The sequence below is a fragment of the Protopterus annectens genome, chromosome 5.part0, assembly GCF_019279795.1.
Source record: "Protopterus annectens isolate FY-2018-M chromosome 5.part0, PAN1.0, whole genome shotgun sequence".
Taxonomy (NCBI): domain Eukaryota; kingdom Metazoa; phylum Chordata; order Ceratodontiformes; family Protopteridae; genus Protopterus; species Protopterus annectens.
Window position 1 is genome coordinate 952,151,676 of NC_056735.1, and position 24,968 is coordinate 952,176,643.

Sequence of the window (24,968 nt, forward strand, 5' to 3'; positions counted from 1 at the left end):
GTAATGCTGTACAATTACATATTTTCTATTATTATTTTTTGTTTTGTTTTGACTTAAGACGAGTTTAAGTTAGTTACTTCTACTACTATTGTCTGATCTGATTAATATACAGTGATTAACTAGAAATATATGGACTGAAAATCTTCCACACAGAGAAGTTTCTTGTACTGTTTTGTTTTTGGACCACTACACTTTAGTGGATTGTTTTGAGACTTCAGGGATACCACGGAGATTACTTGTTTTTTTTTTGCAATGAAAAAAATCAACACAATGGAAAGATTCAACAAGCTGTAAAATAACCGTGTAGACTCAGTGCTCGTGTTGGCCATGTATTTGAAAGTTTTCTGAATACAGCCACCCAAAGGAGTATACATGGAAACAAGAGCAAGTAAATGTCCGTACATTTTGTGCAGAACAGACCCTAACAAGTAACCCCACACACATTATGACATTCTCAGACATGCTGGATGCTAGAAAATTATATTAATAGCAACAATTCCTTATTAAGTGCCATAACATAAATATAGCTTTGCACCTCCACCCCCAAATGAACAATGTACTCGTACCTAATGTACACAGCTGTAAGTGTAAACCCCATGAAAGAGAATCCAAAACTTGCATTCCTCTGTGCAGATATATATACCCGAGTAATACCCTCCCTTGACTGTACAACACTGGGCTCCCCTTCAGTTTCCCTGCCTATACAGTTACCAACTGTGTAGATTCAGGGCTCTCAGCACAGTGAAGATATAAAGGAGGTCAAAACTCATTAGAATTGTTGAATCCCAAAAACTTGTAACAGTGTAGGGATGTACACTTTGTGTAGGCTCTTCCACACTGTTCATGCTGAATGCATGGCAACAGTGAATGATGACCTTGGGGGGCAGGTTACACTTACAGAGGTGTACATGCGTCTGTGAAGTGTAAAACTGGATGTATGGAGTGCACAATTTTGTGTCATTCTCTTTATTGTTTGTTAAAACGTATCTGCCCACATTATGTTAAAATTATTTTTTTTAATTTTCTTCCTTGATTGCATGATGCAGCTCTTAGCACAACCACGGGAAACAGAGCAATGAATGGCAGGTTTCTCAGTGCCAGTCAGATAACTATTCATGTGGCAGCATGTGTATGTGTAGGGCTAGAGTGTAGAAGGTCCTGGGTTCTACTACAAGGTCTGCAGCCTTTCCTCTAGTTCTTAAGCTGCATGTTTGTGCAATAACATAGGCACGGACAAAACTAATAAGATCCCTTTTGTTCACCTAAATTCAGTGTCTATGCACAGCATCATGCATCTAATGGGCACCAATGGAGATCATATATTCAGTAAAGCAGCAGATGTTTTTCATAGTTGCTAATTACATCTAAGCAGGTGATTTTCAGTACACTGGAGCTATTCAGCAAGCTATAAAGTATCAACACAGCCTATATTCTGTTTTTTCCTGCATATTTCAATACCATGGGAGTAAACACAAGGAAATTCTAGGCCTGAAATAAAATTGGCTCAACTGCTGCATTTGCAAAGTCATGAAGTTAGAATGTCTTCTGTAATATTATGGCACATCCCTGTATATCTTAACTTGGAGCAATTATGAATTAAACCATGGTGAATTTGTACAGAAAGTACCTTAAAATGTGACAGCAGATGCTTAATTTTATTTGTGTGCATCTATTACTAACATTTTCTTTCGTATTCCTCTCATTCCTCACTGCACTTTTAGTGTGATGCACCGCAAACGGGTAATGGCTGTGTTTACTGGGTTTGCGCGAAGCGTGGCAGACCACCTAGGAAGCAGACAGCCAAAAATAGTAACCAGATACATTTAATTAATGCCCTTGGCCATTATGAAAACCCAGCATGGAGTACAGATGAGTGTGCAACCTTTGTTTTACTGCTGAGACACTGCAGTTTACAGCAATGAAGTGCAACATAGACGAGTATTTCCTCAACACTCTTGTGGCAACAGGTGTAACTGTAGGACTGGCATACACATGGTCCTGGGTTTGATTACACTACATGTCATGTAGTATAATTTTTACTGACGTCTGAAATGCGACTCGCATTTGCGAACCACTTACCAATGCTCAAACAGGCATAACTCGCATGTGTTAACCATCGTGCAAATATGCTACTCATTGCGCTATGGAATTGTATATCTGATGCTTTATTAATGATGTTTAATGTCCATTTCCTTTATTTGACATAAAACTACATGTGGAAATACTGCAAATTCACTGCAAATTCAGGGCACATTCTAAGTATACATCATATATTCACAATGCATACATGCGTCTCCCCACCACAACCAGTACAACCCTGGGGACTCAGTATTTTTTACACACATATATCAACCACACTACAAAGTGTAATATATAATGTTGTGTGCTCCCTCAGAGAGAGCCAGTTGGTGGTGCTGACAACCATGTTCTGCTAAACTCAACCATCCAACTATGCTCAATAAGAGTACTTGTGCTTTTACAGAGCTAGGCTTCTGTGCACCTAAGACATACTCTACAGTTAGGCTACTGGCCTCATATGAACCTATGAATCTATGTGCCTATGCAGGCCTCTCAACCTGTTGTCCCCCATATGGTCTGCTGATGTCATCTACCATAAGTTAACTTGCAGCCATGTAAAGGTCAGACTTGTGCCGTGGCACTTGTGTAAAGTACAGAGTTCTGTAGTCTGTATACTTAGGTAAGAGTTCTGTTCTCACTGCAGTCAACTGTGGGTGTGCGCATCCAGCCAGGACTGCACGTGTGTATCCTGCAATTACTGCCCAAAAACCATAAACTGACAGTATTTTGATACTTGCACTTGCCTACACATCCATTTCAGGCAGGCCTCCCACAGTCTTCTCTCCAACATGCACTGCTGATGTCATCCACTATAAGCTGACCTACAGACATGCAAGTCAGACTTGTGCCATGGCGTTTACTTATAGTACTGTGTTCTGTAGTCTGTGTACTTAAATAGGTAGGGGTTCTATTCTCACTACAGTCGATAGGGTGTGTGAGCCGTTACTTGACATTACAGAGAGCCTTTTTTACCAGCATATGGGACACTGTTAGCACCATATGCTCAACAAACAATGCTAATGTAATCAGCTATATCAGATTACTGCACATGCAACCATCCCACCATGGTAGGATCAAACACTGGCCTGGAGCTCAGGCAGACATCAACTTAGGCTCATGGGAGCTTACTAGGCTATTGGCTCTAGGATCTTCATACGCCTAGCCATGTTATACCATTCTTCCCTTATTGACCAACTTGTATGGTCTATATTTCCAGAGCAAGTGTATAATCATCACCGACTGCCCTTATCCAAGAGGGACATGGATGACCTGTGGTAAATTTGCACTCTCCCATTCAGTTGTCCAAGTTGTGCTTAAATAGGGTCATTGAGGAGCTCTGTTTGACGTGAATTGGGAGTTTGTTCCAGAGGAGTGGCAATCTCTGGGAGATGTACCAGTCTCTGCAGCTTGCCTTGTTAATGTAGCAGGCTAGGTTAAGATCCCTAGAGTGAGTGAATCTTGTTCCATGTGACTTGTGGATGTGCAGCAGAGTACAGTGACAGTGCCTTCAGTCTGTCCATGGAGGTCATGTGTTGCAGGCCATGAATCGTCTTCCTGAGGTACATACAGAAGGGAGCACTGTACTCTCTTAGTGGTCTGATGACGGACAAGTACAGGGGAGTTGTAACATCCTTAGCTCTGGATGTGATGCCCTCACTTATGAGATGTGCAATAGAGAAGGCCTTCCTTACCACTGTGGACATATTGTGATCAAAGTTAAGGTTGCTATCAACCTGTGTATCAACCTGTGCTCCCAAATTTCTCACCACAGAGTTTCAGCTAAAGGGAGGTACTGTTAAAACTGTAATGTGCAAGGATTTCCTCTTGGTCGAAAGGGATAACACATTATTTTGCATTCAATGGTATCAACTCACACTCGCCCACAAACTAGTAAACCATCCACTAAATGTCCCATCCCTCCATAATCTACTCCAACCCTATCGCACTACCAGACCACTAAGATCCAGCAACAAAAATCACTTGCAGATTACTAAAGCCAATAACTCTGCTGGTGAAGCACTATTCTCTTGCACCACAGCCAAATTATGGAACTCCCTCCCACCCACAATTACCTACGTACCATCATGCAACCCACTTCAAAACTTTACTAAAAGCGCACCTAAAAACATGCTGGCTATGCCCTTGCAACTCCCACTCTAATATCACCCACCCCATCCATCCACTACCTTTCTTTCCACCCCACTAACTACCTTGATTATAGCAAGCTTGGATGCTCATAAGCCTACTAATTATTATACAGCAGGAACTTCTTATTTTAACAATTGTTAATGTTTGTTATGTACTTCGCAGATAAAAATTCTAGATGTCTACTGATGTACTATGTTCTTCATCTGCAACTACATTTGTAATTGTTAATTGCTATGTTAATCAAATTGTTAATTGCTATGTAAATCAAATGTAACTACTGTCTGTATATTTTAACTGTAGAGCTTTTCTCCCCGGGCCTCTGCTGAAAATGGACCTACGTCCAGTCGGACACTCCCAGTCAACAAATGTAAATAAATAAATTTAATTGGACGGGCTGGTCCCATGGCTTTGGGACCAATCATTTGTCTGTGCAAGGCCATCTTGTAGTATTGTCAACATTGTTGGGGGACTCGATGACTGCACCCAGTTTGGAGTCATCTGTGACATGGTAAGCCACAGGCCTTATCTTTTCCCCTGGACGTCTGAGAAATACACTCCAAACAGTAGGAGGCCCAGCACAGATTCTTGTGGTACACCAGTGGTAACTAGTCTGCTGCTAGAGAGGGAATCCCCAACTTTGACTGTGTGTTTTCTGTTGTTGATCCAACTGGCTACCAATCTAGTGACATACGGGTTAATTCCCAGCTGTGTGAGTTTCTCAATGATGCATGAGTGGGGGATTGTGTCAAAAGTCCAGCAGGTTTAATAAGCATGATCTACCTTAAAGACAAATTGTGTCAGGTCTAGAGTTTGAAGGTCACCCATGTCTTTGTTGATCATGTCCATGAATATTCTCTCCTTGGTCTGGCAGTTAGGCTTATGGGTCTATAGTTCCTAGGGTCAGTTGATGGACCATTTTTGTGCAAGGGAATTAATGTTGCTGTGTTCCACTCTGCTGGCACAAAGCCAAAACATACACTGTTGTTGGATAGTACCAACTGGTCCCGCTACATCCTGTTTCAGACTATTCAGTAGACAGCCTGGGATGTTATCCATTCCCACAGAGGCTGCATTTTTGGCCATGGAGAGTGCAATTTTGACTTGCTCTTTTGTGACAGGCATGCTTTGGGATATGTCTGGTGGAGACGGGGGGGGGGGGGCGGCTGAAGTTTGCCCCAAATCTGTCTGCTAGCAGGTTGGCTATGTCCTCAGGATCAGGATGAGTGGTACCATCCACTACTAATTTGGCACAAAGCTGGCCCTTCCTATTTAGAATTCTGAGGTAGCTAAAGATGGTCTTCTGACTATCTTCAGCTAGGGATTCTAGTTCAGCTTTGTACTTGGCTTCTGAGGACTTTACATGATAGTTAATTTGCTTTTTCAAGCTAAAGAGGGTGCCCTTCCTCTGCAGAGTCAGTTCACTTTTGTTCTTAGACATTACTTTCTTCCACTTGTTGTATAATCTTATTTATGCTTGATACCCACCAGGGTGGCTTGTTTTTCTGTGAGGACCTTGTTTTGATCCGCTCAGGTTCAGCCGACTCTATACATTTGTATAGGTGTTTATACAGACTATTTGTAGACAAATTGTTATAACAGCCATTGTTGACAATGGTAGCAAGGGGTCTTAGGAAGCTATAGTTTCATTTGGAGAAATACTTCATCCTTTCTCATCTTCAGGGGGTGTCCAGTATGATTATTAATTCAAACGAGACTGAACTCTGATCCGACATGACCAGGGAAGGCAACACACACACTGACCAGGGACAGCAACGTACACAGGAGTTAGTGCAGAGACCCCCTATGCTGGTGAGTACTAAGTCTAGGACATTCAAGCCCCTTTTGGGGGTGCAGACTGTTACAGAGCATGTGTATTAAAGTCCAGGAACCTTAGGGAGAGCATGTTTCTGCTCATACATGGCTCCCAAATGATGGAAGGACAGGTGAAATCACACATGACCAAGGTGTTTGGCTATACAGTACGTGACTCAAGTAGGTCCATGTAGGCAGAGTGGTTCTCATGGTTCATGGTGGGGGACCTATATCTAAACAATGATGTGAAAGGGGGTTTTACCTACAGTCAGTTGGACTTGGAGTTGCGCACCGGAGTCGTACTGTCTAACCAGTCTTGAGGTGTACTTGCCTTTAATGAAGACATGTACACTTCTGCCTTTTCTTTCACACTTGTTCTGAAGTCGGAATGTGTGGAAGGCATTGTAACCTTGCAAGGCTGGGGGGGGGGGGTGGCTATCTATGGCCTTGAACCACATTTCTGACTGCACAGATATTGGCATCTCCCAAGGTAAGGAGTGCTTCCAATGAGTGCAGTTTCTGATTTACACTCCTTGCATTAAGCAGCACATCCTTCAGTTTGTCTCTAGTGGATGTTTTTACATTGGGAATTTAGCTTTTCTGATATTGCTTAAAAAGGCCACTATGGGGAAGGCAAACACTTTTACCACTAACCAAAAACCAAGAGGTGACAGGTGAAGATCATCTGTGGCAAAGCAGAGTAGTCTGTCAACCATACCTTCCCAGGATGACAGATACTGGATCCCCCTGAATTGACAACAGAAGCTAAGCCAATTGATGAAGTCGATCATGTTTTGTTTATACTCAAGGATCATCCTTGGTGAAGGTGGAATGCTGCTTAGGGCTAGGGACATACCTGCCTGGGACAGAATGTGAGAGCTCAGTCATGTAGCTCTTCATATAGTACAGTGAAGTACGTTTCCAGTCATTCTACTGCAACATGGACTATGACAGTCATAATGGTGCTTGTTTTTGAGAGACCCGAGTGTGTGCATGATCTAATGAACCCCGGCACCTGACAGGAAGCTGACCGTGACCTTCCCCTTGTCTAGCCTGGTGAGGAGGATACCAGTTTGTCTCACTATGGAGTTGCTTATGACAAAGACATTTGGTTTTGAGGTGCTTTGCCTCAGGGGCTTATTGGCTGAAACACTGTTGTGTGTATTATCACGTGTAGTGGATTCTGTTGAGTCTGCAGTAGGTTTCTGCTTGGGAGGTCTTTGATCTTTATGTAGGTTTCTACAGAGTATCTCTGCATATGTGGGTTTGTGTGTTGTCAGCTTATGTACAAGAGATGAAGTGTGTGTGTGTGTGTGCTTACAACACATTTGATATCTGGCTTGTTATGCGAGAGAATTGATTCCAAATTCGGAGTATAGCTACAGCTCTCACATGTTGTATTAGTTTGTTTTAGCAGTAACTGGTTGTCAGTAGACATGAGGCAATTGCTACAGTGCCTCAAGATGCCCATGTCAATCAGGCTGCCTGGATAAAGGGTGGGAAACTGTCCATCTATTATGGAAGGTCTATACTGTAGTAACTAGTGGGAAGAGGGCTAGATGGACCAGATTTTGCTGTAAGACTAAATTGTCTATTCTGTTTAGAGCTAGGGATAGAAAAATGTGGCAATGTATCACAATGCACAACTGAGTTGCTTGCACAGCAGCAGTGCAAGCTTGGAGTTGCAATGGTAAAATGAGTGCAAACTCGGCCAAACACTATGCTGGAATACAAGCAAAGTTAAACTATTTTATTCCAGCAATCCTAAACTCAGATGGGTCCTTGGCTGCACACTTCTGCCACAAGGGTGCAAGGGGGCTTTCTTAAAGTAAGAGAGCTGGGTTTAGTCCTCAAATGATACCAAACCATCTAGATTCAGAAAACCTGAATCCAGCCTATGGTATAAAATGCAGAAGTACTAGAAATTCAAAGTGCAGAAAATCACAAACACAACAGCAGGAAAAACGTTTAAATTAGCAATTCAATACAATACTACAACAAGAGTGTAGACAACAAACCTTCCTAGTATGAAATAAGTGGTCTGGAATCCAAGTGCATAAACCAGAACTAAGACACTTTCAGTATAACAAGCAAGCCTTCAACCAGCAATTCCCAACTTAGAAGGGTGCAGGCTATCCTCTCCTGCCACAAGAGTCTACACCACAAACCTTCCTAATGTAAAATAACTGGTTTAGAGGCCAGGTTCTTAAACCACAACAAAGACGCTTAGAACAACTCGCATAATAAGCATTCAAACAACAATTCCCAGCTCAGAAGAGCAGAGGCTACAGTCTCCTCCCACAAGTGTGTGGACTACAAACCTTCTTAATGTAGGACAACTGGCCTGAAGCCCAAATGCTTAAAACAAAATTAAGTGGCTTAGAATAACAGTTACAATTTAATGCAATACCAGACAGATGACAGTAACATTTTTTAATCTACCCACACACAAAATGTCATGGTTAGTAGGCCCTGTGTTATCTTGATGACAAAGCCCTGTGGTGGATGAGGGATTCCTCTGTGGAATCAAAGTACTTCTCTTGCACTTTCTCTTGACATAACCTTCCCACATGGGGCAATCCAATGGAGATGTGGAAGAGGTATGGGAGCAGGGTAGTCTAGAAGCCTATCAGAGTGAGCTGTCCTGGAGCAAGCAGGTAAGAATCATCAGCTGCAGACAAAGAAGGGGAAGAAATGCAGATTTTCACCAAACCAAATCAGTCTCTGGACCAGACCGTATCCATTCTGCCACATCAAAGGTAGAGACTGAAGCTGGCCACCTGGAATTCACATCTCAGGGATTCAAAGACTCCAAGGGCATGCCAGGCTCCAGAGCCACTTCTGTCTGCCCCACCACTGAGATCAGACACAAACCACTGAGTACCGAGGAAGAGAGAGGGAGGGACTACTCAGACTTGAAGCGTCAACCCTAGCCAAGAAGCCCTAGCACTAAATGGTTGGCTCTGAGACCCGCTCATCTCCAAGACCACCAGAGGTGAGAAGGTCACAGTAGGGGTGAGAGCTAGAATGGTCCACTCTGTCAGACCAGACTCACATGATGGGAAAGCAACTAGCTCCAGGAACACTGGAGCCACAAGGCCAAGGGAGAAAACAAACCAGTTGTAGCCGAGGACCTGCAGTAAATGGGATCAGGCTTGACTGCATATGAGCCTGCAGGAAGGACCACATCAACTGCTGCAACTCGGTAGGTCTAATACTCCCAAAATGACTATGAAGTGGCTAACAAGGTGGTCTTGGAAGCCCTTCTATCAGAAAATGTCTTCAAGGACTAGGCCTTAACCAGAGTAGATCAGATCACGATGGAGAAGCTGATGACTCCAGGGAAAGCTCTTTGGGTGTAGAGGGTGAAAAAGAGTGAATCCTGCTTGAAGAAGCCCCTTTAAAGAGGAAGGGGCTAGGGATGTTAAGTGTTGAGGAAGGAACCTTCACAACAGCCTGCAACATGGAGAATGGGTCCAAATATTCGGATCTGAAGACAGAGGGGATGCAGCCAGAGGAGCTCAAGATCTTTGGATCTTCAAATCTGGCTGGTTAGAAGCAGGTGGAGCTGCTGGCTTGTGATCCCCTTTTGGTAGTCTGGGGTCTCGCTCTGACCACAATCGCTCATCCCATATACTGGCCAGAGCAGAAGAAGTAGCCTCTCCAACAGGCATAAGTACCTTGAGGACTAGCTTAGCCCTTTAATCATTGACAGCCCTAGATCCAAAGCTGCCAGAAATAGAGCACTCCGCCTCCAAGTGAGCAGCCCAGAGGCAGTTAACACACTGACTGCACAAGTCCTGTGAAGGAAGCTTGTGGCTACATACCACGCACTTTTTAAACTCCTTATCCATACCTAGAAAGTACAGTTTTGTACCTACCATAAATGTAGATGTTAAGGGATTGCCTTGCTGCAGCTGTGACAATTTTATAGTCCGCCGGCCACAGTCCGGCCCTCCCAAAGATACCAGAGTATGTCGGTCATTGCATGCCTCATTACGTCAGACGGTCCAGGAGTACTATAGGGTATGATGACCGGCGTCATTTCCCCAGTCTTTTTTCCCCCCCCATAAGAAGAGAGAAAAAAGAAGAGACAAAAAAAAAAACACACCAAAAAAAACATGTACAATATATACATTTGTATATACAAAAATAGCATGTAAACTCTCACCTACACAACCACCCTGAAACACAGGGGGGAGGAGGGAGTGGGGAATTGGACTGCAATCCTCGGGCATCACCACATTTATGGTAGGTACAAAACTCTTCTTCTTTCTTGCTTATTTCCTGCTGTCCTGACAATTGGTAAAACCCTTGTAGAGGTGAGAGGGAGGGGGGCAGCAATAAAAAGTAGCAGGCATAACAACAATGTGCCTTGTAAAACATGCTGGCCAAAACAGCTGGCTCTACTAGAGCTATATGGCAGGGTGTATGCCTAGAGAAAGTAGTATGCACCTTAGTAGCTGCTTCTTCCATATCCTTGATTTCCTTACTTAGAAATCTTTGTTGAGTGGCTGTGTACCTAGTGGAATGAGGCCTAATCCCAGCTGGAACCTTGCTGCCTAATGTTTGAATACAAAATGCAACAAAAAGCCAATCCACCTAGAATCCACTAAAATAGTTGTTTGTTTTTGGCTTGCAGCAGACTCAAAAGAAACAAGAAAAACAAAAGAGTCTGGAGGAATCTTTAGTCCTGCTCCAGAAAATAAAATAATAATATGCTGTATTGCATCTAAAGTGTGTGCAAAATGCAAAACTTTTTTTTTTTTATTCTGCAAAAAGCAAAAAGCAATGTAGATAGAATGGTTTAAAAACACAGCCACACTAGAGGGCATAAAGGAAGGATTAGTGCTGATACAACTTAATGATACCCTGTCCTTATGGAAAAAAAAAAAGCCTGCCACTTGCAGGGCCTGCAACAGAACTTACTTCTTGCAGAAAGTATGGCCAACAGAAAAAGCATCTCAAATGAGCAGTGTCAGCAATTCAGCATAGCTAGCAGGCTCAGGTAGTATGAAAGTAAGTTTTTTGAAGCACAAAATTGAGAAAGGAGGGAGTGAGCTCTACTTTGGGGGTCTCTCTACACCTTTGCTGAGAAAAAGGATCACGAAAACAAAGGTGGAGACAACAAGGTGGGTCACAAATCATGAGCCCCTGAATGAAATGCAGCATGAAAGAGAATGGAACTTTGTCCAATAATTCAGTAAGATATTGAAGAGTGGAGACATTGAAAGAAACAAAGTCTCCAAGTCTTCTGATCTCCAGGAAAAATTTTGCTGTACTCAAAATAAAAAAATCTCCATTTTCTGCGTACACTCTCTAGTACTAGGCCTTCTGGCCTGATCCAGACATTACAAACTTGTTTAGGCGGGACCTACGCTGAGAGAACACCAGAATGTATGCAATATGTGAGATGAAGAATTGAAGATTGAGAATGCAGATAGAGGAGATGACTGGAATAACAGATGAGGATGAGATTACAAGAGAGATAGATACCTTTACAAGACTCCGCACAGAAGTCATTTCCAAGTGTTGCCGAGGCGAGGCTGGGCTGAGCTATCAAAATCATCCCTGTCCTGTCTGTCTGACCTTTTAGTAAAAGAGAAAGAAAAACTGTAGCGCAGAGAAAGGCGAGACATCCAAGGTTTCCAAGCCTGATGATGTGATCTTCCCTTGTGCAATAGCTGGGCAGCTGAGCGGTTTGTGCAAGCCGAGCAGTTCTGGTGGAATTCCCCATGGATGTGTCAATTTCTGAAAATACATGAAGATCCAGTTTTCACTCATTGGGGATAACATGATGTCTGCTTAAATACATCTATGGGAGTTACATCTGTGCTGGCAGAAACCTTGCCTGAAGAGTCAGTTTGCCCCCGCCGCGCGTCTCCCATAAAATCATTGCGCAGTGCCGCCGCCCCCATATTGATAAAGTCTCCTGCTTGTTGATGTGTGTCATGACACGGTTTTTGTTTGTTGATGAGAATCAGCACATGCCAGTTGTCTGTCAACCCTTGAGCATGCATCAATAGTAACTCTGGACTGCTTCAAACCTCCTTCATGGAAATATAAGCCACTGTTCCCTCTGGCAGGATATGTTAGATGCCACTTTCCAGCAGTATGGGCTCCCAAGCAGTGTTTTATTTAGAGAATGTCTCCTCGTCTGACTAGAAGGTCTGGGTCGCTCTATGAGGATCCCCTGAGTTTAGGTAGCCCATTCCTTTTTGAGAATTCCTTGACTTTAAGGAGCCCACCTCATGAGCTTGTCAGGTATTATTTGAATGACAGTGTCCAGCATTTTGCAGCTTACCGTGCAGTGCTTTGTCCATACATTTTGCAGATACTCCTACCGCACCATAATAAATGCCATGGAATTGGGATGCTTGCAGTGCCGTGCTTTGCATGATAGGACTGATGAGATAGTTGATGGACTGATGAGATAGTTGATGTTTTGTTTGTCCGAGTGGAAGTTGTTCTGGGCTGCAAAAAGAAGCACATCCAAGCTGCTGGTCTTGAGGAGGCTGGAGCTGGACTTTATTCGTTCTACAGAATACCTAGGCTGACTGCTATGACATACTCATCCAGATGCCTAGGCATTCCTTTACCTTTCTTGAGCCAAGAATCAGGCTGTAGAAGGTTGTAAGGATAAGCCTAGATGCAGTGGAAGTGATTTGGCATATAAATTTGAACCTGAAGCCATAACTTGAGGTACTCTGGGCGCAATGATGTAAGCCAATACCTGCAGTAGAGAGAGGAAAGGGCAATGAATGATTCTGATAAAACACATGAGTACTTTCTGCAACTTAGCCTTATATTTCTGCGAGGTAAGCTTCTGTGAGATCAAGAAGTTACCAAAGTTATATCCTTGTTCTTATCCAGTGATCCTTGCTTAACGTCAACACAGTTGCTGTAACGTGAACATCTTGAACTTGGGAGGACAGATAAATCAAAGTTGGTAGAAAATCAAGCCCACTCTTTGGCACGTTCCCTGACTTTGAATAGCTAAATCGAAGAACTTAAACTGGCCTTCTGGACACAGAGGACCTGATCTGAGTAACCTTGAGAAACTTGCCTGAGAGCCTCTTTTCTTTGGTTTCCCTGAATGGCATGGAGCCTTTGAAATCTGCATTGTGTGGAAATAAATGTGTACCGTGGAAATAATCATCACCCCCAGGTGATGAGTGATATCCAGGGATAATTCTTCTTGGGGAATTAAATCTCCTTCTAAGGAGCTGCCAGGCCAGGAATCACTGCGGCTAGAGTCCACTGGAGAGTCACTGGCTGCTGAAAAGGGGTTTGAGCCTGCCTCTGCCAAAGTCCAGGACTCTGCCCTGTCAGTCTGAGTCTGGGCTGGCTGTCTGGATGAGCCCCTACCCTACCAGGCCAAACCTTACCCCTAGACCCTAGCACCATAAGACCTACCCCAGCCTGGGCTGCATTTCTACTAAAGCTTTGGCTGCACCTTTCTTCCAAAACACAGTAAACATAGACTTAGCTTTGGCTCTTTAATTTTCTTTAAAACATTTTCTTAACTTGCTCTGACAACACAAAAGAAACTAAAGGCACTCAAAATCCAAACAGAACATTGCTCTGCTAAGGAGCAATCAGCATCCTTGCATTAACAACATCAACAGAACTCTGCAAGAATGCGAGGCCTGAACTCAAGAAAAGAACACTGCAAAGCCACCTTCAGGCGGCCTGAACAGCATCAAACCAAAAATTGCAGATTCTTTTACTCAATCTGAGACCTTACAGCATCAAAATAATTTCAGCCTTGAACTCAGATAATTCAAATATTTCCAATATAGATTTCACAATTCAACTATAGATAATTCTTGATAAAAGTATATATGAATATCAAAAACTTGCCTCTTTATCAGGGTGCAAGAAGTATATACAAACTACTTTGCTTTCAAAAGCAACAGTTTTTCTTCATCAGAGGGGACTCTTAAACAAAGGAAGATGGCGAGGGCACAGCCTGGGACTCTTAAACAAAAACACAGGAGGAGGGCAGAGGTCCTCTTTCAAAAGCTTATTACCACATCCTCCACACACAGGAGGAAGGAGAAAGGACCCAAGGCCTATGCAAGCAAAATTCATTCTCCTAAGACTAGCTCACAAGGGCATCCTGTCTTATTCCCAACAAATGCTCTATCTTGAGTAGAAAGAGTGCAAGGCGAAAAATCTTCTTTAGGAAAAGTAGAGGGCAGGAGAGATCACATCAGAATCCCCCATGGTAGGAAACTCTCTTAAACGAAAGAGTCTCCTCACAATGAAGCCCGAATCAGGAATATCAAACTCCTGTGTTCCATCCAGCCTTCCTTATCAGGTAGTAGGAAATGAACCTCTAACTTCCCTAATCAAATTCCAACCTATCTTGAGCTGCGCATAAACTATCTTACTCACAGGTGAAGGAAATCGATTCTTAAAGGGTGGGGCATAGAACTGAACATTTTACTAAAAAAATTGGCAACAGAAAGGAGGGAGGTTGCCTTAGGCAGGGGAAGAAAGAGAGGGTGCCTGAGAAGCCCCCTCAGCCTGGCCTGCCTCCTGAGAGGGCACATAGCTGGCTATAAGCCTCTGCACAGGAACTACCTGAGGAAGCATAACCTCCCAGCTTGCCTGAGCCTGAGACTCCATCTGGAAACTCGGGGCTGCCTGCCCCTCCCCTAATGCTTCAAGTATCGTTTTATCTTTGCCTGCTTCTTGCCTGAAGCAGGCTCGAACCCTTATGGCATATTCTGTAATTACACATCCGGGCAAACACTAAGCATATTATAATTCTTCCTCCTCTCATCTTTGCAAGGCGGCAATCTAAGCAGGCTCCTGACGGCATATGTAACAACTATAATTGCAATCTCAGGCAAACACTAAATACACAATGTGTGCTAAACAAGGTATATACACAATGTATGAAAATCATACACAGACTGAGGCAAAACAAAAAAGCAATGTATTAAATACCTTCCAGGGCGAAATACATGTTCTAGCGAAAAGCCGTTGCATCTGTATCAGAGCTGAAACTCCGTTTTCTGTGGTCGGTCTGAAACTCACGCCACATCTCAAACTTCTGCATGGACGCATGCGACAGATTCAGAAATGGGACCGTCATTAGTAAAAAATGATACTGGCGTCAGTCTAAAATTGCTCACCTGAGGTACTGACTGATGTCGGACGAATCGACCCCCGGACTCTCTCTCGCAAGAAACACAAATTCTGTGAAAGAAGCCTAACTACAAACTTTGTCACTCACTATTATTTTTTTATTAGCAAGCAAAAGAATAAAAAATGACAAAAACTGGCAACTACTCTGACAGCTATGAAATCAAGTCAAGAAACAAGTTAATAGATATAAAAAGTCTTATTATACATGCCTACAACATAGCCATAACAACTATAACAATTCTGGTCCTCCACATTCTCTCATCAACCCAGATAGAATAGAAAATCCCAGCCCATATCTAGACAGTCCCCCTTCAACAAACAGCTAGCTATTTCAATACATACATCATAGAATCAACCTTCCCCCAGAATATCTAAAACTAGATACGGATGCAACAGCATGCCCAATTAGCATTTTTAGTAGCAGATCAACGACAGAGAAGCCTGTGTCCCTAACTTACAGAAAATGGTACATTATTGCCTTAAACAAAGGAGATAATTCTACTGGCATTACAAATTTCTATCCCATAGCCATCCTGTCTCTCCTCTCGAAAATCCTTGACAGATGTATACATCAACATTTTTTCTAGTATCTCGTACAAAATAAGCTAATGATCAATCTGCAACATGGGGTTTTGCCAAACCACAGCACCTCCACTGCATTACTATCATTTATATACACTGTCAAAGCTTACAACTCTAATAAGCTTTTATCACCAGTATTTTGAGATCTATCAAAAACGTTTGATATGTCTCACACACTAAACTTCTCAATCAACTTTCTACCCTGGCTCTATCATCCCCATCTATTCAATGGTTCTTCAGCTACCTTGCCAACAGGCAAAAAGCAGTAAAATGGCAACTCCTGCATACATTCCCACTTCCACAGGAGTCCCACACGGATCCATCCTTGGTCTTAGACTCCAATATTTTTATCAATAGCAGACATCCATTTTCTAGTGAAGGGCACCTCGATTCAATAAGCAGATGACTCCACCATTACCTGCTCTTCAAATACCTTCACTCGCCTTCACAAAATCACTCTATAGGCTGTCATCTTCACTGAAACCTGGCTTACAAAGAGCACAATTCTTCCTCAACCCCCAAAATACAAACTCCTCCTCTTTACCCTAAAAACTCACACCCCTAACAAAGCATCTTTCAAAATCTTTTCAGCAAATGGAATTGAAATTTAATTAGTTCACCATACCAAACTTTCAGACGTCATAATAGATGATAATCTTAAATTTGACCTCCAACATCCAAAGCAATATCAGAAAAAAAACATAAAAATAAGCATGCTACACAGAAACAAACATTTTCTGAGCACACCCACAAAAATTACTCTAGCCAAAACCTACTTTCTGGACTCCCGACTCTATGAATCTCCAGTTTTAAGCAATTTACAGTCATCCATAAAAAAAAATAAACTTGAAAACTGCTACAACAAAACTACCAAGTTTGCTAGTAACTCGTCCTCCTTTACCCATCACTGTAAAGATCCTCATACCCTTTAGCTGGCTGGAACTGCCCCCTTTACCTCTCCTACATTCAGTTGATAATACATAAAATCATACAGAAACCATTAACCTGTCCATCAACATACATTTCCCTACAAAACTCTGAGATCAGACAACAAAACTTCTCACTATAAATAAACCAAATAAATCCCCTGAACAAAGCCTATACTTGCACTCAGCAAAAATGGAACTCCCTACCTCCAACGACCAGCACTACTTCTAACCTACCAACCTTTAAATGTTCCCTAAAAGAATATTTTACAAAATCATGGACCTGCTCCTGTGCCAATCATGGCTGAACTTACTCACTAAACTTCACTCACCCACTTAACCCAAGTACCCTTACAACCCTCTCCCAACTGCCTACTCCACTCCTTTCTTTTGTTTTTTCCTCACAATCTTACCTAATTCACTTCACCTCTGTAGTGCTTTCTTCTACCTATTTTTCTTCCCCCTTACTCGCCTAAGCTACCTGAAGACACCCTACCCTTTTCTCTTCTTATAATCCCCTTCTCCCTCCATCCTTCTTTCTTTTATAGCCATAACATGGACACCATCTCTCATACCAAGACATGACTTAATTTCCCCTCACTGCCTCTAATCATGCAATCTCCAATATCTCTCTGAAATATCTTACTAAATTTGCCTCCGGTTTCATTTACCGCTTTCTAATCTATATAACAAATAAGACTAATGAGTTTTCCTCACATTTTTCCAACTCATGTTACCGTTTTTCACTGCATTCTAAGAAACAAATGTTCTATGTTTTTCTCATTTACTACACTTTTTCACGCGTATGTTTTTGTAGTGTAACATGACACTTTGATAACTGCTTTTTGAAAGACAGTTATTGTGGAGCATTTCTCCCCAGCTTCCGCTGAAAATGGGTACTTTCTGCTCAAGTCGGACTTTCCCAATAAACAAACTAACAAAATTTCATCTTCAGTCTCAGAATCAAATGTTAAGTCACAAAAACTCTCCGTCTCTGTACATATAAAAGACATTTTTTTAAACTTTAAATCCCAAAGCAATTACCAAATTGTCCCATACATAACACTGGGCTACTACAGTCTCCTTTTTTGTTCTTATTCTCACAGATGGCCTTTACTTCACACACAAAAAAAAAAAAAGTTGCTTAAAAAAAAAAAGAAAAAAAAAACAGTTTTACTCACAGTTTGTTGCTCCTCTCTATTTTATTTTCCTGCTACATAGGCTGGTACTAGGCTATCAGCCCTAGGGTCTATACAAGCATAAACAAACGTAACAACCCAAAGGCACGCATGTGGGACAAAGTGCTCGGTCCAAACCAAAGCAATAGGTAAAACAAATTGTGGACCAGCACAATGGTAAAGCAAGACAATAATTTAATTAAATCAAAAAGTTAAAGCCATATAAATGGCTCACAACAACCAACAGACCGGTTTCGGCTATACAAAGCCTTCTTCAATGCTCATAAATTGTAACATAAAATTATGTAGCATCCAACCTCCTGGTCTTAAATAGGAAAGATTTAAAGAGACATTACAAAAATAAGTATATAATGACAAATCCATTAAAGTTAAATACTTATGCAAAATCTTCTGGTAGTAACTACATGTAAATGTTAAAACTGAAAAGAAAACAAAATGATACTTATAAATATGTGTAAATGAATCAAAATGCAATATTATAAGGAAAAATATATGGCATATTCAACATAATTATACATGAGGATAAAGAGTAAATCTTATTGATATTATTATTAGGATAACTCACCTCTACACATAGTTGTTCAGGAATAATAATGCCAATCAAAATGCGTGTGGATTATTTATGGCTAAGTACACACAAACTAAATAATTATTATTCTATTTCATTAAGCCCAGGTTTGAACAATGCTCCTAATCTGGTTATCCACGTTTTCCATATTATTGAGCTTCGTGTGCCAACCTACTTTAAAATTCCTATGCATTTGAATCTTATCAATAATCACAAATTTGAAAACAGCAGTGGGGTGATTCGTAGTATGTTTGTATAGGGCATTAGACAACCTTTTATTTCTTATCGCACTAAAGTGTTCACTAATTCTGAGTTTAAATGGCCTGGATGTCTGACACACATAAAAAGCAGAACAGGTACAGGTGGCCAAATAGATGACCCAATCTGAGCTGCAATTACCAAAGATGGTGATATTATAAAACTTTTGATGTGTTTTTACAAGAAAATTCTTTGTTTTTTAAGATGTGTTGACAGGCACTACAATGACCACAAGGAAAACAGCCAACCAATGGATCACCAAATAACGTGGTCTGGACAGTCATCTCAGGTGTGTACCTCTTATAATGAGTAAGGCGAGAGTGTATGGTGCGTCCCCTGCGATATGAGAAAGCACATAGCTCTGGTAAAATCTCATTAAGGAATTCATGAGATTTTAATATGTCCCAGTGTCTATTGATGATTTCCCTGAATCTCGATGTATTATTTCCATAAGTAGTTACAAGCCTGATTGGTTGGACAGAATTAGAATTGTCATCTTGTTTCAAATGTTTATATTGTAATAGATTTGAATGTGTCACATGGTTCGTCTGATCAACAGTACTGGAAATATGATGCTTTGTATATCCAGGGTTAATAAGCCTATTAGCCAAATCTTGTCTACAAACTTGATGTTGTTCTTGTGAAGAGCATATGCGTTTCATGCGCAAAAACTGAGATTTAGGAATATTACTGATGATGTGGCGTGGATGAGAACTGGTTGCATGAAGCAATGTGTTATATTGAGGAAATTGTCTATGAACCGAGGTGGCCAATGTATCGTCTGAAAGTCTTGAGACCACAACATCCAAAAAAACAATTTCTTGGTGCTCTATGTTGACAGTAAATTGTATGTCAAAGGGATTATTATTCAAATAACCTACAAAATCAGCCACTTGGTCTTTGTTAGCACGCCACACCATCCAGCAATCATCTAGATATCTTCTCCAGATATCTAAATGATTCATATAAAGATTCTGATGGACATCATATATATAGGATTGTTCGAAGAATCCCATAAATAAATCTGCATAAATGGGGGCAAAAGATGCCCCTATTGCAGTACCCTTGATTTGCCAATATGGTTTTCCATCAAAATAGAAAATGTTTTTGTGCAGAACATATTCCGTAAGTTTCACCAAAAAATTATTGAAGCCAGTGGAATATAATTCCGATTTCTTCAACCAGTATGAAATAGCCAAAATACCAGCATCATGGGGAATACTTGTATATAAAGATGAAACATCCAATGTGCATAACCACCAGTTTGCTTCTAACCGAGCATCCTGGATAATATTTAGAAATTCCGTAGTATCCTGAATCCTTGATCTGACCATAGGTAGTAATGGCTTCAGATAATAAGTAAGAAAAGCAGATAATGGTTCTGTTAAGGATCCTCTACCAGAAACAACAGGTCTACCTGGGGGATTGTTGGAATCTTTATGTATTTTTGGGAGAAGGTATACGTATTGTGGCATGGGTTCATCCACTTTAAGTTGTTTACCAACCTGTTTAGTAGTAATACCCTCCTCAATTGCCAGATCCAAAAAGGAATCAATTTGTACCTTAAAGTTGGGTGTGGGATCTACAACCATTTGTATGTAATAACGAGCATCAGACAATTGTCTTAAGGCCTCCGCCTTGTACTTAGAATGATCCATAACCACAATTCCTCCCCCCTTATCAGCTGGAGTGATCACAATGTCATGGTTATGTTGAAGCTCGGAAAGAGCAAGTCTCTCAACCTGAGTAAGATTATTTCTAATGGGTTGATATAATGTTGAAAAATGTAAATCTTTCATGACCCATTCTTTAAAGATGGACACATGTTTGTCCATGGGTGGTGTAAAGGTAGATTTACCAAATTTGAAACCAGTAGATCTTTGAGTATTGTCATGACCTGAAAAAAATAGCTTAAGGTTTAACAATCTACAAAAATCATTAACATCTTGTAACAAATTATGTTCAGAAACAGGTGCAGTGGGAACAAAATTGAGGCCTTTATTCAATACTTGGTAGTATACAGGTGATAGTTCAAATGATGAAATATTAAGAACATTATTTATTGTTTCACAATTTCTTGTAGTAAAGCCTGCAGAGTGGATGTTCCTATGTCTATTTCTGTGCTTCCTCCCTCCCCTTCGTGTCTTGTGTCTAAAGGGGCCGGCTGCTTTCTCTTAGCAGCTGGGGACGCCTGGCGTGACGGTACATCATAATCTGTGACAGATGAGGTCTCATCCTCTGATGTGCCACTAAATGTGGATTTTGTCCTTCTCAGTATGGATCTTGGCCTTTTCCTGCCTTTATTGTTTTTGTTAGTTCTGTCAGTAAACCTAACATTCTTGGATGTGACAAAGGGTTTACCTTTGTCAATCAGCTAAATCCCTATTAAATTTGTGTATTTTCCTCTTCATCAATTGTTGTTCTAAACTGGCTAAGTCTTTAGCTAAATCAGAAATATGTTCCTGAAAAAAAACTTCAGTTGCAAATGCTTGAGCTTCCAAACAAAATGTTTGAATTTCTGCTATTTGAGATTCAATAGTTCTCTCATAATAACTAGATAAGGTGTCAACAAAAAGCATTGAGGCCTGGTGTTGAGCATAAGCCCAATCCTGTGACAACTGAGTACATAATTCAAATAATAGTGCAGCTGATATCAGACAGAGATGTGGGTCGGTTTTTCAAAAATTAAACAGAAACATGAAGTCCCTAAGATCAAACATTTGGCACTTGAAATTATTCAAGGCCTACAAACTTAAAGATATCACACCAAGAGGTCTTAGGATCCATCTTCAACCACTTGTGTCAAATGTTGATACTCAGTTGTCACAGGATTGGGCTTCTGCTCAACACCAAGCCTCAATGCTTTTTGTTGACACCTTATCCAGTTATTATGAGAGAACTATTGAATCTCAAATAGCAGAAATTCAAACATTTTGTTTGGAAGCTCAAGCATTTGCAACTGAAGTTTTTTTTCAGGAACATATTTCTGATTTAGCTAAAGACTTAGCCAGTTTAGAACAACAATTGATGAAGAGGAAAATACACAAATTTAATAGGGATTTAGCTGATTATGACAAAGGTAAACCCTTTGTTACATCCAAGAATGTTAGGTTTACTGACAGAACTAACAAAAACAATAAAGGCAGGAAAAGGCCAAGATCCATACTGAGAAGGACAGAATCCACATTTAGTGGCACATCAGAGGATGAGACCTCATCTGTCACAGATTATGAAGTACCCTCACGCCAGGCGTCCCCAGCTGCTAAGAGAAAGCAGCCGGCCCCTTTAGACACAAAACACGAAGGGGAGGGAGGAAGCACAGAAATAGACATAGGAACATCCACTCTGCATGCTTTACTACAAGAAATTATGAAACAATAAATAATGTTCTTAATATTTCATCATTTGAACTATCACCTGTATACTACCAAGTATTGAATAAATTCCTCAATTTTGTTCCCACTGCACCTGTTTCTGAACATAACTTGTTACAAGATGTTAATGATTTTTGTAGATTGTTAAACCTTAAGCTATTTTTTTCAGGTCATGACAATACTCAAAGATCTACTGGTTTCAAATTTGGTAAATCTACCTTTACACCACCCATGGACAAACATGTGCCCATCTTTAAAGAATGTGTCATGAAAAATTTACATTTTTCAACATTATATCAACCCATTAGAAATAATCTTACTCAAGTTGAGAGACTTGCTCTTTCCGTGCTTCAACATAACCATGACATTGTGATCACTCCAGCTGATAAGGAGGGAGGAATTGTGGTTATGGATCATTCTAAGTACAAGGCAGAGGCCTTAAGACAATTGTCTGATGCTAGTTATTACATACAAATGGTTGTAGATTCCACACCCAACTTTAAGGTACAAATTGATTCCTTTTTGGATCTGGCAATTGAGGAGGGTATTATTACTAAACAGGTTGGTAAACAACTTAAAGTGGATGAACCCATGCCACAATACGTATATCTTCTCCCAAAAATACATAAAGATTCCAACAATCCCCCAGGTAGACCTATTGTTTCTGGTAGAGGATCCTTAACAGAACCATTATCTGCTTTTCTTACTTATTATCTGAAGCCATTACTACCTATGGTCAGATCAAGGATTCAGGATACTACGGAATTTCTAAATATTATCCAGGATTCTCAGTTAGAAGCACACTGGTGGTTATGCACATTGGATGTTTCATCTTTATATACAAGTATCCCCCATGATGCTGGTAATTTGGCTATTTCATACTGGTTGGAGAAATCGGAATTATATTCCACTGGCTTCAATAATTTTTTGGTGAAACTTACGGAATATGTTCTGCGCAAAAACATTTTCTATTTTGATGGAAAACCATATTGGCAAATCAAGGGTACTGCAATGGGGGCATCTTTTGTCCCCATACATGCAGATTTATTTATGGGATTCTTCGAACAATCCTTTATATATATATATATGATGTCCATCAGAATCTTTATATGAATCATTTAGATATCTGGAGAAGATATCTAGATGATTGCTGGATGGTGTGGCGTGCTAACAAAGACCAAGTGGCTGATTTTGTAGGTTATTTGAATAATAATCCCTTTGACATACAATTTACTGTCAACATAGAGCACCAAGAAATTGTTTTTTTGGATGTTGTGGTCCCAAGACTTTCAGACGACACATTGGCCACCTCGGTTCATAGAAAATTTCCTCAATATAACACATTGCTTCATGCAACCAGTTCTCATCCACGCCACATCATCAGTAATATTCCTAAATCTCAGTTTTTGCGCATGAAACGCATATGCTCTTTATAAGAACAACATCAAGTTTGCAGACAAGATTTGGCTAATAGGCTTATTAACCGTGGATATACAAAGCATCATATTTCCAAATACTATTGATCAGACGAACCATGTGACACGGTCAAATCTATTACAATATAAACATTTGAAACAAGATGACAATTCTAATTCTGTCCAACCAATCAGGCTTGTAACTACTTATGGAAATAATACATCGAGATTCAGGGAAATCATCAATAGACACTGAGACATATTAAAATCTCATGAATTCCTTAATGAGATTTTACCAGAGCTATGTGCTTTCTCATATCGCAGGGGACGCACCATACACTCTCGCCTTACTCATTATAAGAGGTACACACCTGAGATGACTGTCCAAACCACGTTATTTGTTGATCCATTGGTTGGCTGTTTTCCTTGTGGTCATTGTAGTGCCTGTCAACACATCTTAAAAACCAAAGAATTTTCTAGTAAAAACACATCAAAAGTTTATAATATCACCATCTTTGGTAATTGCAGCTCAGATTGGGTCATCTATTTGGCCACCTGTACCTGTTCTGCTTTTTATGTGGGTCAGACATCCAGGCCAGTTAAACTCAGAATTAGTGAACACTTTAGTGCGATAAGAAATAAAAGGTTGTCTAATGCCCTATACAAACATACTACAAATCACCCCACTGCTGTTTTCAAATTTGTGATTAAAATAAAGTAGGTTGGCACACGAAGCTCAATAATATGGAAAACATGTGGATAACCAGATTAGGAGCATTGTTCAAACCAGGGCTTAATGAAATAGAATAATAATTATTTAGTTTGTGTGTACTTACTTAGCCATCAATAATCCACATGCATTTTGATTGGCATTATTATTCCTGAACAACTATGTACAGAGGTGAGTTATCCTAATAATATCAATAAGATATACTCTTTATCCTCATGTATAATTATGTTGAATATGCCAATTAATTTTTCCTTATAATATTGCATTTTGATTCATTTACACTCATATTTATAAGTATCATTTTGTTTTCTTTTCAGTTTTAACATTTACATGTAGTTACGACCAGAAGATTTTGCATAAGTATTTAACTTTAATGGATTTGTCATTATATACTTATTTTTGTAATGTCTCTTTAAATCTTTCCTATTTAAGACCAGGATGTTGGATGCTACATAATTTTATGTTACAATTTATGAGCATTGAAGAAGGCTTTGTATAGCCGAAACCGGTCTGTTGGTTGTTGTGAGCCATTTATATGGCTTTAACTTTTTTTGATTTAATTAAATTATTGTCCTGCTTTACCATTGTGCTGGTCCACAATTTGTTTTACCTATACAAGAATAGCCATAACAATTCACTGGATATTTCTTCCCACAATACTTACTTCCCTGGACCCCTGTCTAGCAGGGCGACTGACGTGATCCCAGAGGTGAATTTC

At 40.5% G+C, this 24,968-nt stretch overlaps 1 protein-coding gene across 1 annotated transcript in view; it reads right to left on the reverse strand.

The window, feature by feature from the left end:
- Positions 1-24,968, reverse strand: part of RDX (radixin) — a 1,792,353-nt gene that overhangs the window by 1,092,203 nt on the left and 675,182 nt on the right. The window contains 1 exon segment of the mRNA XM_044072720.1: positions 12,027-12,037. Within this exon segment, the coding sequence (XP_043928655.1) occupies positions 12,027-12,037 (11 nt within the window).